The 15679-nt window shown below is 34.3% G+C and overlaps 3 protein-coding genes across 9 annotated transcripts in view; 2 read left to right on the forward strand and 1 right to left on the reverse strand.

Annotated features, from left to right (window-relative positions):
* Nucleotides 1-1234, forward strand: part of LOC125657592 (histone deacetylase complex subunit SAP130-like) — a 31259-nt gene extending 30025 nt beyond the window's left edge. For all 5 annotated transcript variants that reach the window (XM_056150003.1, XM_048888271.2, XM_056150001.1 and 2 more), the window contains one exon: nt 150-1234. In XM_056150003.1, the coding sequence (XP_056005978.1) occupies nt 150-299 (150 nt within the window). In that variant the 3' untranslated portion in view covers nt 300-1234. The remainder of the gene's footprint in view (nt 1-149) is intronic.
* On the reverse strand, nt 1215-3623 carry LOC130050309 (uncharacterized). Its single transcript, XM_056150004.1, has 2 exons — nt 3513-3623; nt 1215-3038 (listed from the first exon to the last, which is right to left on the reverse strand). The coding sequence occupies exon 2, from the start codon at nt 2914-2916 to the stop codon at nt 1624-1626; it is 1293 nt and encodes a 430-aa protein (XP_056005979.1). The 5' UTR covers nt 2917-3038; nt 3513-3623; the 3' UTR covers nt 1215-1623.
* On the forward strand, nt 3379-14777 carry LOC125657593 (uncharacterized). Of its 3 annotated transcripts, none has more exons than XM_056150005.1 (10): nt 3379-3658; nt 4920-5023; nt 5432-5545; nt 6385-6543; nt 7428-7564; nt 8504-8603; nt 9409-9503; nt 12380-12543; nt 13758-13898; nt 14236-14777. In XM_056150005.1, the coding sequence occupies exons 1-10, from the start codon at nt 3634-3636 to the stop codon at nt 14352-14354; spliced, it is 1158 nt and encodes a 385-aa protein (XP_056005980.1). In that variant the 5' UTR covers nt 3379-3633; the 3' UTR covers nt 14355-14777. The 3 variants fall into 3 exon arrangements, with proteins under 3 accessions (XP_056005980.1, XP_048744229.1, XP_056005981.1); XM_048888272.2 differs by having other exon boundaries at nt 3380-3493; XM_056150006.1 differs by having other exon boundaries at nt 3446-3464.
* The last annotated feature ends 902 nt before the right edge of the window (nt 14778-15679 follow it).

Below are 15679 nucleotides of genomic sequence, written 5' to 3' on the forward strand. Positions count from 1 at the left end.
CGCCCAAAAGTTTTGAATAGTTTAAGTTGATTATTTGATGCTGCATTGCTATTATTTTCTTCTACTGGCATTTGCACTTCATTTTTAGACCAAATGGTGGCAGATTTGATGTATTGGTACAAGTTTATTTCATTCATTTTTTCTTTCAGGCCAACATTCAAAGATGCAAACTCATAATGGATCAACTTGAGGAATCCAGAACAAATATGTTAAAAGTGCTGGATCATAAACAGAAAATATCGGAAATTATCAATAAACATGTCAGTAAGAGACCAATCAAAAAGAAGGAAAGATCATAGCATTGACCAATCGGTGAAAGGATACCAGATTGACCAATCCATGGATGACAACTTACAACCTGATGACAAAAAGACATTGCTGACCCTCTCTTAATGCATGTATAATGTACCTAAAATTTCCACCCTGTGTAAAAAGACAGGTTTATTTTTTTTAAAAAGAATGCTTTAAATAGCATCTGGTTCATTGCAATTATTTTTAATGAAATCCAAAATTCAGTGAAGAATGAACAAGTTCCCTATGAAAACATTAGATGCAGAGTTGTATGTGTTAAAGGCTGAAGTGGTAATAATCTCGTGGGGCTGCAGGGTCTGATTAATTGTTTACCTTCATTAAATGTCCTTGTTATGCATCAGTGTAGTTTTATCATTTTGAAAATCATTTGTTGCATCATGACAGAAAAAAATTGTCTATTTTCTCTCATTTTATTTATTTTGTCATCCGACATGTTACACATTTTACTCCTACTCTGCCACCAAGTTATGAAAACAGGAGGTTTTTAGAAATAGTAAGTAGACTATAAAGTGTGGGGTGTGTACAAAAGTAGAAATTTATAAATCAGGTGTGACTACTAGAAGTAGTACTAATGGTTTACAAATGACTGATATACTAGTGTTTGTTCAGTATACTAGTGTTTGACTGAGATACTAGTGCTTGATTGGTATACTAGTGTTTGATCGATATACTAGTATTTGACCGGGATACTAGTGTGCTTGACTGGTATACTAGTTTTTGATCGGTATACGAGTGTTTGACCGAGATACTAGTGTTTGATCAGTATACTAGTGTTTGATGGGTATACTAGTGTTTGATCGGTATACTAGTGTTTTGGAGATTAACAGATGGTTGTTGCATTTATTGTCTGACAGCTAAGCATCACATTGTATATTTCTTTTCATTTTTTCATGAAAAATATTAATAAATTGAAAAAATTTAACTGTTGTATGATTGTATTTTATGGAGTTTAGAGATGTAATACAACACAAAGAATTGTTAGACTTGCTGAACAATGTAGAGCATTGTTGAGGCCGAACTTGTGATGTGCAAGTAGATTACAGACTTAAGACATAGAGATACCTTTGAGAGGTGGGAGTTAAAAGACACAAATATTTGTAAATATACTTACTACATAACACTGATAATCCCCTGTAGACATAAATCGAGACTACTAAGGGCATTCATTGGTAGAGAGATAATACTGTATGTGAAAAGTGTTGTAAGGAAGCATGCATTCAAGTTGCCAGTTCACAATTCTTGGAGTACCTGTACAATAAGCAATTAAACATGTCCATTACATGAAACTTGTACAATTCATGACAAGTAAATTTAAAGTGTGTTGCACTTGGGACAACGGGTACTATTCATAGTAGCAAACCAGCAATAATTACATATCTTATGTCCACACATATATTTAACTTTGATGACATTTTTAACCATCCGTTTACATTGAACGCATTTCTGGAAATCATTCAGTGGTCGTAGTGGTCTTCTTGGTGACCGCGAGCTCACCATGGCAACTTCATCTGGATTGTCGTCTGCTTGTTCTGCAGTTTCGTCTTCTAAACCAATTAATTTCCCAAGCATGATTTGAATCTGATCTGTGTCGATTTCTCCAGGTATGAAATTGATGTCTGCATTAAAAGTCGCCTCGTTTGGTTCTGTCTTGAGAAGAATAGACGAGAGTCGAGTTTCCATCTGGACAGTCTCTGCGTCGCTCGCACAGTTTAAAGTGGCATCCTCCAACTTGGAGGCCACGAGTTCCAGTTCAGAAACATCGGTTTCCATTTTATTGATGGTGATATCATTTCCTTTAAGTTCTTCCTCACAAGAATTCAGCATCACTTGGCTTAGTCTAGAGACTGTTGCTAGAATTCTATCTCTCTGAGCAACAATTTCTTCCATTTTTTTCATGGTTTGACTTTGAACTCTTTCCTTTTCCATTCGCGCTTTCTCCAGACATGCCGCGAGATTAGGAAGGATGGTTTTGTTGATGTCTGTTCTGTACTGGGTGAGCTTCTTTCGCATTTCTATTCCGGCTTTATGGAGTTGAACCCAGTCGTGCTCCTTGTGTTTGGTTCTGATGCACTCGGAACATACCGATGACTTACAGTCGCTGCAGAACATAATCATTGTCTCTCCATCGTGATCCAAGCAAATTTCGGGTGAAATGAACGATTCTTTTGGCTCTGCATTATTTGCAGAAAAAGACTTGTTGATATTTTCTGATGAAGATTTGAGGCTTCTCAATTTCACACCACTTGTAACACTGTTATCGTTATTCGGTTCTTCTGAATCTCTGGCTACGTCAATAGCTGTATTTTCGGACTTTGCGGGATCGCTATGAATTTCGCCATTCTGTTCCCCGTCGTCTTCTCTTTCAGCATCGTTCTCCTTTTTGTCATTTTGAGAAGATTCCCTGAGTACTTCGGTCGTTTTCGGTTCTTCGCTTTGAGTTGCACTGTCATTTTCTCTTCCTTGTGAACTATCAGTTCCTTCAAATTCAGTTGACGGTTTATGCATGTCTACCGGTACTTGATTTTGAACGTTTTGTTCTCTGCCTTGGTTCTTTTCACGAGTGCTGGAGTTGTTTGTTTTCGATCTAAACTGTCCCATTGACATTTTCTTGGAGTTGTTTTTCACAAAATCTTTCGGCCTCTGGGTTGGTACCGTGATGATCGGCCTGGCCGCGTAGGGAGATTTCCTAGTCTTCCTCGGATTATGCAGCGTTCCTGTCTCTGGTCCTAAAAAAGAACTTTTCTTTGAACTCATTCTTACTTTATTATCATGGAAAACATACTACGTTTGCAAGTCTACAATTAAAATGTCATTGAAGTCCTAAAAAACAATGAATGCACTCGAACGATTCGTTCCATGTCGGGGAACATTATGCGCATGTATAATTTCAAATGCTGTGTGAATATTATTCCCATAATTGTTTCATCAGTGTTCTTAATAATTTTAATTATGATTTTGTTTATCATGGTATAATTTTGACAGCATTAAAGTCCTAAACAAAATTATACTGAAACACATTCGGAACTATAAGGTTTGGCTGGGTTTTTTAATTTAGTGATCGTCTAAAGTTATCCTGTTTGAATTTCAACAAAGTAAATAAAGTTTTATTAGACGGCAGTCTAAGATAATCGGAGAAATAGTCGTGAAAAAATGTAGGTGACAGTATCTTTTCACAATACAGGTAATTTTAGTAGTCCTACCTTATGCTGTTTGATAGTCTGTCAGTGGGTCGTTTATCTCGCTCGGGACGTTATATACAGAAGTAGGTCGCAGGTATACACCATAGGCCATCACGCAACGTCAAGATATCTTGAAGATAAAATGGACTCAGAATGTGTTGTAAATGGTATTTAAAAGTATATAACGATTTTGGTGTATTTAAAACAAAATTTGTTACTTTAAACACTACAGTTTGTGTATCTTTTAATGTTTAAACCACAATATGTCATGAGACTCGTGACCATGAGTGGGTGTACTGAATTTGTAGTCCGGGGCATATGTATCATTATGCGTTAGTTTTTCTTCAAAGGAGAGGGTATGTTCTCCATGTTCTTTTTAATGTCCTCCATTTTACATTCTGCATGCAGTGTTCAATATCATATTATATATCACAAATTACTTCTTTACAATTTACATGTGTTGTATTCATTTGAGAATAAATAATTTTGTTGTTGTTGTTGAATATGTTTTAAGAAAATTACTAGGAGTCTTTATTGTGAATTTGGTAATTTATGAAAATTGTCTAATGAATAAATGGCTGGCTATACCTATTGTTTAATATTCAGATGGCATAATAAAGAATGTAGTATACATGTATGTGTTATATAACTATCATTGGAACTGCTTATCTTTCATGATTACACCAGGTTTCTTTTTGTCTCCCCCTCCCCCCACAAAACAAATCACAGATTTTACAGCTGGTCACTATCCAATATTATATTATATAAATATTGCATGTAGTTGAGTAACATTGAAAATATTCACCCCGAGAAAACCATTGTCAACTGAGGCCGAGGTTGACAATGGTTTCTCGAGGGATGAAAATTTTCAATGTTACCCTCAACTACATGCAATATTTGTTTTATTATACTGAATGTTATATAAACAACAAAGCAGAAAGACTTACGTCTGTTGACATTTGAACAATCATTGTCATGCGATATTTCGTATATCGATGCGGGTATTCCTGTTTATTACAAACGCTCAAACGACGTCGTCTAACAATCTACGGTGAATCATATATGCATGAATTTGACACATGTGATAATTTTTTTTATAATATCACCTGTTCAAGTGTTGCCAAGTACTGTTACCCGTTGCTAGATACTATCACCCTGGAGCGCATGCTCTCTGTTCTCAGAGGGTAACAATGTGTTTTTTCAAATGCTTCTCGACCAATCAGATTCGAGTATTTTACTTGAAAGTATGATAACATGAAATAAAGATTGAATAAGTCTTTTTTTTTTGGTATTTGATTGATATTATATTTATCATGGTATTTGATTGATTCATATTTAATACATTTGTAGATGTGTCATGAATTTATGAATCTTTAAAATTTGTAATCAAAATCTGGTTTTGTTCATTTAAATACTATTTTTTTAAAGGTAGCATGGCAGCATCTTCCTCATCAATGTTGTCTAGATTGAAGGTGTTTGTTCCACCAATATGGGCTCAAGGTCTTCAACACATCCCTAAGTTCATGATACCAGTAAGCATGAAACAATATATTCATGTACATGTAGACTAGTATATATATATATACTGTACATTCCTAAATACACGCGAGAAATTTATTATCGCGTAATTTCGCAAGAGGCATCATTTGCAAAATAAAATAACTAGCTTTTAATTTTCTGGTGCTAAAATACATGCAAGTACTCTTGATTAACAGACGACATGCGAATTAATGTGCACGGGATTTGACGTATACGAGTCCTTTTGCCATATTAAGTACTCGCGTGAAATAAGGAATCTACAGTATATATGTCGATGGAATAAAGATCACTTGTTCATCTAAATAGATCCAGAAACTATATACCCACAATTTGCAAGCTCCATTTCTAATTCAAGGCACCTCTGGTTAAATTATATGTTATTCATAATTCATTTTTGACAGCTTAGCCACAAAAATAATCAAATAAATTCCTGGAATCTTCCTGGTGTTCCGGAGTCATTTCATGTATTTCTCAGGCGAGAGGATACCGACGGAACAGCCATTGCAGGAAATAAGGTACTTATAAGTTTCCATTCAAGATTACCATAGTATTAAGGAGGTACTCTTAAATCGTCATAATGTCCGACTTCCTTTTAAAACATGGATGAAAATATAAATATTAGCAATGTTTGTCTGCTCATTTAAAAAATTCTTGCCTAGCTCAGAGTAGCTCTGTAGATTAGCAAGTCGACTGCTGAACAGTAGATCGCGTGTTCGAATCTGACGAGGGTTTTAAATTTTTCTCAGATTGCTTTCTACTAAAACTGCATTTTTTGACTAAATAAAGTAAATTTGAAAGTTTTCAATTTCAAAATATTGTTGTACATATCCTCCACTTTTTATCCATATCAAATTTATCTGGTGTAGCATACATGCACCTCCTTAATGTAAACACTTTTCTTTTAAAATACCCCATTTCCTAATTTTACTCCGAGTCAGTTCAGAGTGTGTTATTCATTGAATTTTGCTAATCCCATGATAGTTACATACAACTTAGATTATATATTTGAGCATGAATTTTGTCAAGTTCAAATCAAATAGAGAATGTCTTGGATAATATCCCATGAAATCTATGTGAAACAGAGGTCAGAAAATTACTGGCCAGCTGTACCTGGGCTACGTTCAAAATTGTAGCGGCTAGGATATACATGTAGGAGCTACATGTAGTTAATCATTTCGTGATAAAAAGTTGATATCGTTTTGTTGTCTTTTCGCCTTGAAATAACAAAAAGACGATAAAGTGTAAAATGGCACAATCAGCCACCTTTTGTAGCCCCTAGGCTAGCCTCTACGATCTTGAACGCAGCCCTGGTTCATTTTCTGGTTGTAGATGTTAATATTTGTTATTTTGACAGGTCAGAAAACTTGAATTCTTATTGGCTGATGCAGTGTCTAAGAACTGTAAACATGTGATAACTTGTGGTGGAATCCAGTCCAATCATTGTAGGATTACTGCTTTAGCTGCCAGAGAATTAGGAATGACTCCACATCTAATCCTCAGGGCTGATGTTAAGGTACTATCGACAGTCTCTCGTGATTATAGTATAACTGAACATATAGTACAGTGTGAACAATGCTAAATTGAAATTGATACTGGTATTTTTTTTTCTTTACAAGTTACTCTGGTACAGTTGCACTAGCTGCAGCTCATTAGTCCATGGAAACTGTGTGATGGACAACTAGAGATGTATAGTCCCATACAAACCTTTGAAATGTTAAATTTATGACACAACAGAATTTTTTTTTTTTTTTTTGCACACATTGTTTCAGGAGATATTTTTCGACATGTGTAATTATATGTTTATTATATTGATGCATCAAAATTATGACACTGTGTGCTCAACATTTTTACAAGTAACAAAGACCTTTGTTACTTGTAAAAATGTTGAGCACACAGTGTCATGCATCTCTGTAATTCTAGCCTGAACTAAGATGTCTATATAGAAAAGACAAACCACATTGTTGAATGTTGATATATTTCAGTTACTATGTTGTAGTCAATCTTGTCAATGTGACATTGACCACTGAGTCATTGTATCAGATATGAGAAAGATTATTTTATTTTTATCTGAAGAAAAAACCAGTTTAAAAGTTGTTGAGTTTGTTGTATCAACATCTTCAGAAAACGTCTTTGAAGGAGATACAGTTGAACTTCGATCTCTCAAACACCAATATCTCAAATACCATGGATATGTCGAAGTGACTCGGATGTTCCAACCACTTACTCTTTAAGTATTTTACCCTCAGAACCTCGAATCCTCAGATATCTTGAAGTTTTTTCTCGGTTCCATCAAGTTGAGATAACGAGGTTTGACTGTATATAATACTGTTGTGTACAGTGATAAATTGATGATCAAGAGTATAGTTTCTAAATTAGAATTGTCTTGGTTAATTGTAGAATGTAGATGATGTTGGTTGTGAAGGCAATGTTTTACTTAACCGAATGTGTGGTGCTCATATGTACATGGTGCCTAAATCATCCCCCTACCACACGGAATTGAACCCGCGAATGGAAAAGCTGGCTAAAGCTATTCGGTATGGTAAGATAATGGAAAGATTAATTTCCTATTCATTATGATTACATTTGTTCATGTATTGTGATTGATATGAAACTTTGAATGATTTGATTCTGTGTTATGATTATGGTTACATACCTTTTCTACAAAACATTGTAATTCATTTTTCGGTCAAACATTTAGAAAAGGAAATATTTGTATAATTATTTTACTAGATCTTTTGTATACCTGTTTGCTGAATGGATTAAACATACAATACAGGATTATTTTAATATATAAACATACAATACAGTGTATCTTTCGATGAAAAGAAATCCTTTTATAGCCGTACACTGTATGTACAATGTACTTCGAGAACTTTTGTGCCATGCTGCAACGTGGAGGGGGACATAGAAATACTAGTGTCCGTCCATCACACTTGACCTTGTGGACACAACTCCTCGGAAACCGCTTAACGGATTTTATTCAAATTTTGTAGGATCGTTAGTCACCATACATGTATGTAGTTGATCATGTTGCACTGCCATTTTGATTCGACAAATTTTACAGGAGTTATGGGACTTTGTTGAATTTGTACATGCTACACTATGGGAACACTTGTGGACGCATCTCCTCGGAAACCTCTCAACAGATTTTGTTCAAATTTTATAGGATTGTTAGTCACATTATGTAGTTGATTACACTTTGATTTTGATTTGACAAATTTTATCGGAGTTATGGGACTTTTCTGCTTCAACCTTTTTTGTGATATAGCAGGGGACATATGGCTATGCATAACAATCTTGTAAAAATTGGTTTTGTCATACAGATGTATTCTTGCACGGGATGGACTTTGTAACTCAATTGACCATTAAGGCCCATGGGTCTCTTGTCTATAATGACTTTTGGATTTGATGAAGCAAGACACTACAACTTCTGCACTGCCTTACCATTGATTGGTACATTTTTTATGTGTCAGAGAGAAGACAGGAGAAGAGAGCTACTTAATTCCTGTGGGTGGATCCAATACTGTAGGAATGTTTGGGTTCCTTATGGTTTTCGAAGAAATGCAGTCTTCTGCAAGTATTTCATGTTTTGAGTTCCTGTCTATAATTTTAGTTATTTATCTCACATACACAAGATAGAGTATGATACATTTCTTAGCTCACTTGAGCTGAAAGCTCAAGTGAGCTTTTCTGATCGCCTGTTGTCCTCCGTCCGTAAACTTTTCACATTTTCGACTTCTTTTCCAGAACCACTGGGCCAATTTCAACCAAACTTGGCAAAAAGCATCCTTAGGTGAAGTTTGTTCAAATGAAGGGGAGATAATCACAAAAATGCAAAAATAAGGTGGGGTCATTTAAATATCTTCTCAAGAACGACTGGACCAGAAGAGCTGAAATTTACATGAAAGCTTCCTAAAATAATGGAGATTCAAGTCTGTTAAAATCATTACCTTTGGGGGTAGGATGGGGCCACAAAAGGGGATCAAAGTTCTACATACAAATACACAGAGAAATTCTTTAAAAATCTTCTCAAGAACCACTAGGTCATAGAAGTTTATATTTACATGAAAACTTCCTGACATAGTGCAGATTCAAGTTTGTAAAAATCATGGCCCCAGGGAGTAGGTTGGGGCCACAATAGGGATCAAACTTTTATATGCAAACATTTAGGGAAAATCTTTAAATATGGGCCAACGTGACTCATGTGAGTGATGTGGCCCATGGGCCTCTTGTAATTTTTATCATCAACACATTTAACTGAGGTTCTTCAGAATTTACATTTGATCAACTGAAGCAACTGTCTGTATATCTATCTGTATGTATATCTGTATGTCTGTCTGTATGTATGTATGTAAACAGCTCAAATTGATACATCCAGATATCAGATATCACAGACATTGTGGTGACTTGTGGAAGTGGAGGAACAGTTGCTGGATTATGTATAGCCAATCATCTCACAGGATCAAAGTTCAAGTTAGTACAGATACATATATATTATTACTACAGTAACTTGATCCGAAGAGTCGGATCACGTCGAGTTGACAGGCGCGGATCATCAGATCACATGAGTCGCGAAGCGTCGAGTTTGATCTGATGATCCGCACCTGTCAACGAGATGTGATCCAACTCTTCGGATCAAGTTACTGTAGTAATGATAAATTTATCATATACTAGTGATGGGCAATCGGACCTAAAACCACAATCGATTATCTGCAATAATCGGATACATGTACTCGATTAATAATCGATTATAATCGGAATTGTCATTTAAGTGTTTTCCCCTCAAATTAGATGTAACAGAATCATTAAATGTATGGAAACAACATTTGAATTCTTCTTTGTTTCATTTATTCACTGGTATATAAATCAGAATTCCAATATATCAAGTAATGGAATTTATCTATAATCTCAATGTATCAAAGATATCAAAGATAGGCTCCTTTATTTTGACCGTTGAATGTCATTGTTGTTACCATCCTTCACATCTCCCGCCATTTTCTTTGCTTATATTTGATCGGGTTTGACATACAGAAAATAAAATTTGAACAAAGTTGAAGTGATTTCCGGATTTTATTTGGTCAACGATGTCGGCGACTTTTATTTTGTAATCGATTAGTAGCATCGTGGGTCTCTGAACGACCGACAATCGATCATCGGCGACAATCGTTTCATCACTATCATATACCCCCTTGTGCATTTTAAATCCACATTTATAAGATAATAAATGTAATCCAAATGATCAAAAACACAGACATACATGTACCATGAAATTATGTTTTGTATACGCAGGTTCGTTTGTGATGCGGTCAACATTTTCCACAAATAACGTTGCGTTGTTGCATTGTGACGTCATTGTGACGGCATCAGTTTCAGAGGATACTGATACGGAATCAGAAAACCATAGTGTGGTGATCCGGAAAACCGGATCACACGCTGTGAAATCCACAGTATCAAAGAACGATACATTGATGGGTATATAATAAATATATATTATTACTACAGTAACTTGATCCGAAGAGTCGGATCATGTCGAGTTGACAGGCGCGGATCATCAGATCACACGAGACGCGAAGTGTCGAGTTTGATCTGATGATCAGCGCCTGTCAACGAGACGTGATCCAACTCTTCGGATCAAGTTACTGTAGTAATGATAAATTTATTATATACCCCCTTCTGCATTTTAAATCCACATTTCTAAGATAATAAATGTAATCCAAACTATCAAAAACACAGACATACTATGAAATTATGTTTTGTGTACGCAGTTTCGTTTGTGACGCGTTCAATATTTTCCACAAATAACGTTGCGTTGATGCATTGTGACGTCATTGTGACGGCATCAGTTTCAAAGGATACTGATACGGAATCAGAAAACCACAGTGTGGTGATCCGGAAAACCGGATCACACGCTGTCAAATCCACAGTATCAAAGAACGATACATTGATTGGTATATAATAAATCCATATACAGTGTCCAAGATTTACATTCTTCGAGCAACGAACATGTATCACTGTAGATTCCTAATATTTTTCGTGAGTACTTAAAGCCACATCAATTTGTAAAATAGTTCTTCGGATTTTCAAACAAAAAAAGTGAGGCGAGAGGGCGAAATTATTTTACAAATATTATTTTTGATTTTGGAGATAAAAATTATGAGGCGAGCGAATACAAGAAATATAAAAATTTTTAATTGAATTAAGAGTGATTTTAAAAAGCGGGCGCCTAATAAGAAAGATCTAAAATCATCAGATATCATTTGTTTACCACATAAACTTAATATTTTTCAACTTTGTTGATATAGTTTACAATAAATTAGAAGTATTTCAGGTTTCAAAGACTTATTTTCTTTATACCTAATACATGTACTTTGCAACATTAACTGATAAGGTCTTTTTGAAGAATTTTATTTAAGTTTCATATCTACAAACTTTCGATTCAGAGATCTGCATATTGCTAGGGACACATCCAGTTTTGACATTCATTGCAATGTCCATTGCATCACTTTGAGCATTTTGTTGAATTTTGATAGGACATCACCAAACCTTTGGTGAATTTGTTGTTAACTGTCGGTCCTGTTTAAAATAGTCCTCGATCAGTACCCCTTGCTTGTTGTAAGAGGCGAATAAATGGGGGCGGTCCTTCAGATAGGACTGCAAAAACTGAGATCCTTGTCACAGCAGGTGTAGCACGATAAAGATCCCTCAGTGCCATAAGCGCTGAGCATAGGCCTAAATTTTGCAGCCCTTCACCGACAATGGTAACGTCTTCATGTGAGTGATATATTCTCAAGAGAGACTTTAGTCATTATATAATCAAACAATCAATCGTACGCTGTCGATGTTCTCTAAATAGTGGCATCGAATAGCGCTTCAAAAGTTTCATCGGCTTCCAGTTCGATTCCAGCATAAGGAACAACTTCCAATCCAGTGTTATGAAGTATCGTACATATTTAGATAGACATCATGAATAACTTAACCGTATTACACTGTTAGGAAATTTCTCAAGAGCCCGCACTTCTGTCATTTGTCAGCACATATATGAACATAGTTCTTATATGTATTCTAGCAACAGAAAATTAAAAGTGATTAATTTTATTTCTTAAGTGATGCCTTTTATGAAATTACATGATAATAAATTCCTCGCATATATTTAGGAATCGTACAGTATCTGTTTTCTTTCACTTTGATTTATGAATTAAATCTTAAGGTTTGTGTTTTAAAAAAGGCATCATGTATTAAAGCCAAAAGATCATATCAAACCAGCATTGCATTAGAGAATTTTACTGTATAATGCTAAAAGATTTATGCAATAACAATCATCACAAGTTATGAAATTTCTATTTTTGTAGAGTACATGCAATGACAGTGAGTGATGATGCCAAATACTTCCATAATCATATCAATGAGACACTATCAGAACTTGGACTGACCGAGGTCAGATCAGAGGATATTCTAGATATCATAGATGGCTATAAAGGCCGGGGTTATGGTCTTTCAACTGAGGAAGAATTGGGTATGTTATAATACACAGAAAAGAAAACTACTATCTTTTAGCTAGGCCAAATTTATTTCATTTTTAGGTTTATGGATTTTTTCAACCAAAACATAATCCAGAATGTAAATGATGTTGAAGCTCTGATTTCATATAAAATCATGCCCTCTGGGAGATGGCGAAATAGGGCATCCCCTATAGCTTGCCCCACTATATCGCCCTCAGAAAAAAGTTTTGGGATAAATAATGTGCAATCTTTAAAACATCTTAAACATAATTTTAAAAAAGACATGCTAACTGCCATGTTTACATATATTCCTGTTTTTAGTCACTGAAACGTTTGAATCAAGATGTTTTAAATGCATGTATTGCACCCAGATGCATTTACAAAGGTTAAATACATTTAATGTATACTAGTAAAAATTTTGTTTAAAGCAGATTTTTCAATTTATAAGTTGATTCTGAACATAATTAAACAGTTTCTAGTGTTTGTCACATCTCATTTTGTTTTAAACATGCTATTTTTTATGAAGCAATCTATATGTAGACAAAAACGTGGCACGGGCCTTGTTTATATAACAAAGAAATGGGAGTGCTGTATCGACACTTGTAACTCAACAAATGATATTCAAATTTTTGCTGACCATTAGAAATACTTTAGTTAAGCATTGTAAACATTAGAAATGTGGAAATCAAAATTTGAAAATCTAAAATTCAAATCGTGTTCAGCTTTAAAATTTTGGATTTAATGGGGGCCTAGAGGGAAAAACCTGAAATTTAAGATTGACGAGTTATGCATGTGTATGTTCAAATGGAAATGTAACAATGTTCTGATTTTATAACCCCATGAAACACACCCAAACTGTAATGTGTATGAAATATATCATATTTGCATATTTTGAATCTTGACTTTCTAAATGGCATATTGACCCAAATCCAAAAACATTGAACAATTCATGGTCTGATCTAAGAATCCCTTTGTGTTTAAATTAAAACATACTTTGTTTTTGCTTTCTCCATGGAAAAAAAATCATAATATTAATGTGAAATTTCTCAATCATTTCCATATCAACCTTTTAAAATTCTGAAATAAAATAAAATACATCAACCCCCCCCCCCCCCCCCCCCCCCAACATATGTACTTCATCAAATATGCCAATATTAAAAGTTAATAAATTTTACAATCTCATTTATAAAATGAAAATCAATGATCTGTTTCTTTCATCATTCTGTAGAATTCATTATGGACACTGGGGCAAAAACAGGAGTGATTCTAGATCCCACATACACTGGGAAAGCTGCCCGAGGCCTAGTGTCCGAGCTCCAAAACAATCCTCAGAGATTCCAGGGAAATAAAATTCTATTCGTTCATACAGGTATACCTGATTGTCTCAATTATAGACCTTTGTAATACATTGACAATCATGAATCTTTTGAATTATTTTTTGATATGGCAATACCGTTTAAGTGGAATTTTAAGCTATAGACACAAATTTAACAATTGTTCCATAAAAATGGGTATATCTATTTAGCGAGAGGTAATTTTAGTGACTTTATATTCCAAGAAAGATAACTATTGCGGAATAAATTGTTAGCGATATTCAATTTTAGCAATCTCAACACCCTCACTGATAATGCCAAAATCGCTGATATTCTAGCTGCTTATATGTTATTAAGTATTTTGTAAGATATAAATTGAATTTTTGATTTCAGGAGGAATGTATGGACTTTTCGATGGTCGGATCAATCGTCTCTTACAAGAAAGAAAAACACCAAATAGCAGTGTCGTTCATTTGTGGAGTGACAAATGTGACGCCATAAGCATTAGTTAACAAAGGATTATAGATAATCTTTTCTATTAGATATAATTGTTTTTTGTTGATAATCACATTTAACAGCCCAATGTTTTAAATATACATGGGTCATACTTGTCAAATAATGCAATATTACCTCAGGTATGCTAATCTGTGACATTATTTATGAATTAATAAATTGAAAGTTTTTGTACATTGTGTACATATATTGCATGTTTTACGGTAATGGTTTTGTTTTGATTTTTCTTTGATAAACCATTGTGGATTTTCATGCTAAACGGTTTAAACTGACATAGCAAATTTTATGTTGATATTTTGTGAAAAGGAGAGAGAAGATCCACAATATTTTCAATTTACAGGTACTAATAAGAAATTTGATAGCCAAGTATGTAATTTAATTATAATAGAACATGGTACAAATTATGTCTTTATTGTTCTATAGTGCATCATTTAGTAAATTTTATGTTGATATTTTGTGAAAAGGAGAGAGAAGATCCACAATATTTTCAATTTACAGGTACTAATAAGAAATTTGATAGCCAAGTATGTAATTTAATTATAATAGAACATGGTACTAATTATGTCTTTATTGTTCTATAGTGCATCATTTAGTAATTCAATCCTTATGGTATAATTTTTGTCTTAAGAAGTACACTTTTAATTATGTTTCAGAATGATTTTTAAAGAGAATGATAAGCATCTGTGAATGACATCATAATGGTTAGTGTATTGTTTAGCCAATCAAATTGTGTGTAACAAACAAAATTAAATTATAACTACAATCTATATGATTTCATATTCTAAATACTTATAAATTTATAAATCATAAAAATATTGCAAAGTAACTGCTTGTTATTAGTTTTGTCAGTATGATATATTTTAGAAATATACATGTATACATTTTAAAACATGGTTCATTGTCAAATTGATGGCCAAGTTTGTCACTTTGAGACTTTATCCGGTGGTAATGAATGTACCCATGTAATGACAACCTTTCAAAGAAAGCAAGATCCACCGCAAGAAGTGGTTAAGGAGGAGAAAGGAAGCTTGCATACTTTAATGGAACACATGTGGTAGAATTCAATGTCAGTTAGAATGCTGCACACAAACGACTAGAGACCAAATGCGGATTCGTTGTCAGAGGGCAGTACTAATAGCCGTCAACAGAAACTGGTTACAAGTGTATTTATCATCCAAACTTTATAAGGTAAATGTGTGGTAGGAAGATTTACGTAGTGTTTATACATAAAATAACTACTTACCTTTATCTATAAAACAGTTGTTGGAATTCCATAGCAAGCTCTCAGGGTTTCTTAACTAGGCATGTATCAACTATTAACACG

The sequence above is a fragment of the Ostrea edulis genome, chromosome 9 (genome assembly GCF_947568905.1).
Source record: "Ostrea edulis chromosome 9, xbOstEdul1.1, whole genome shotgun sequence".
Taxonomy (NCBI): Eukaryota; Metazoa; Mollusca; class Bivalvia; order Ostreida; family Ostreidae; genus Ostrea; species Ostrea edulis.

Excerpts from the sequence above, each read along its gene's own strand:
- LOC130050309 (XM_056150004.1), bottom strand. The coding sequence starts at position 2,916 with ATGTCAATGGGACAGTTTAGATCGAAAACAAACAACTCCAGCACTCGT.
- LOC125657593 (XM_056150005.1), top strand. The coding sequence starts at position 3,634 with ATGGACTCAGAATGTGTTGTAAATG. Across the intron at positions 5,546-6,384 it reads CAGCCATTGCAGGAAATAAG|GTCAGAAAACTTGAATTCTT; the intron begins GTACTTATAAGT and ends TTATTTTGACAG. Across the intron at positions 12,544-13,757 it reads TTCAACTGAGGAAGAATTGG|AATTCATTATGGACACTGGG; the intron begins GTATGTTATAAT and ends ATCATTCTGTAG.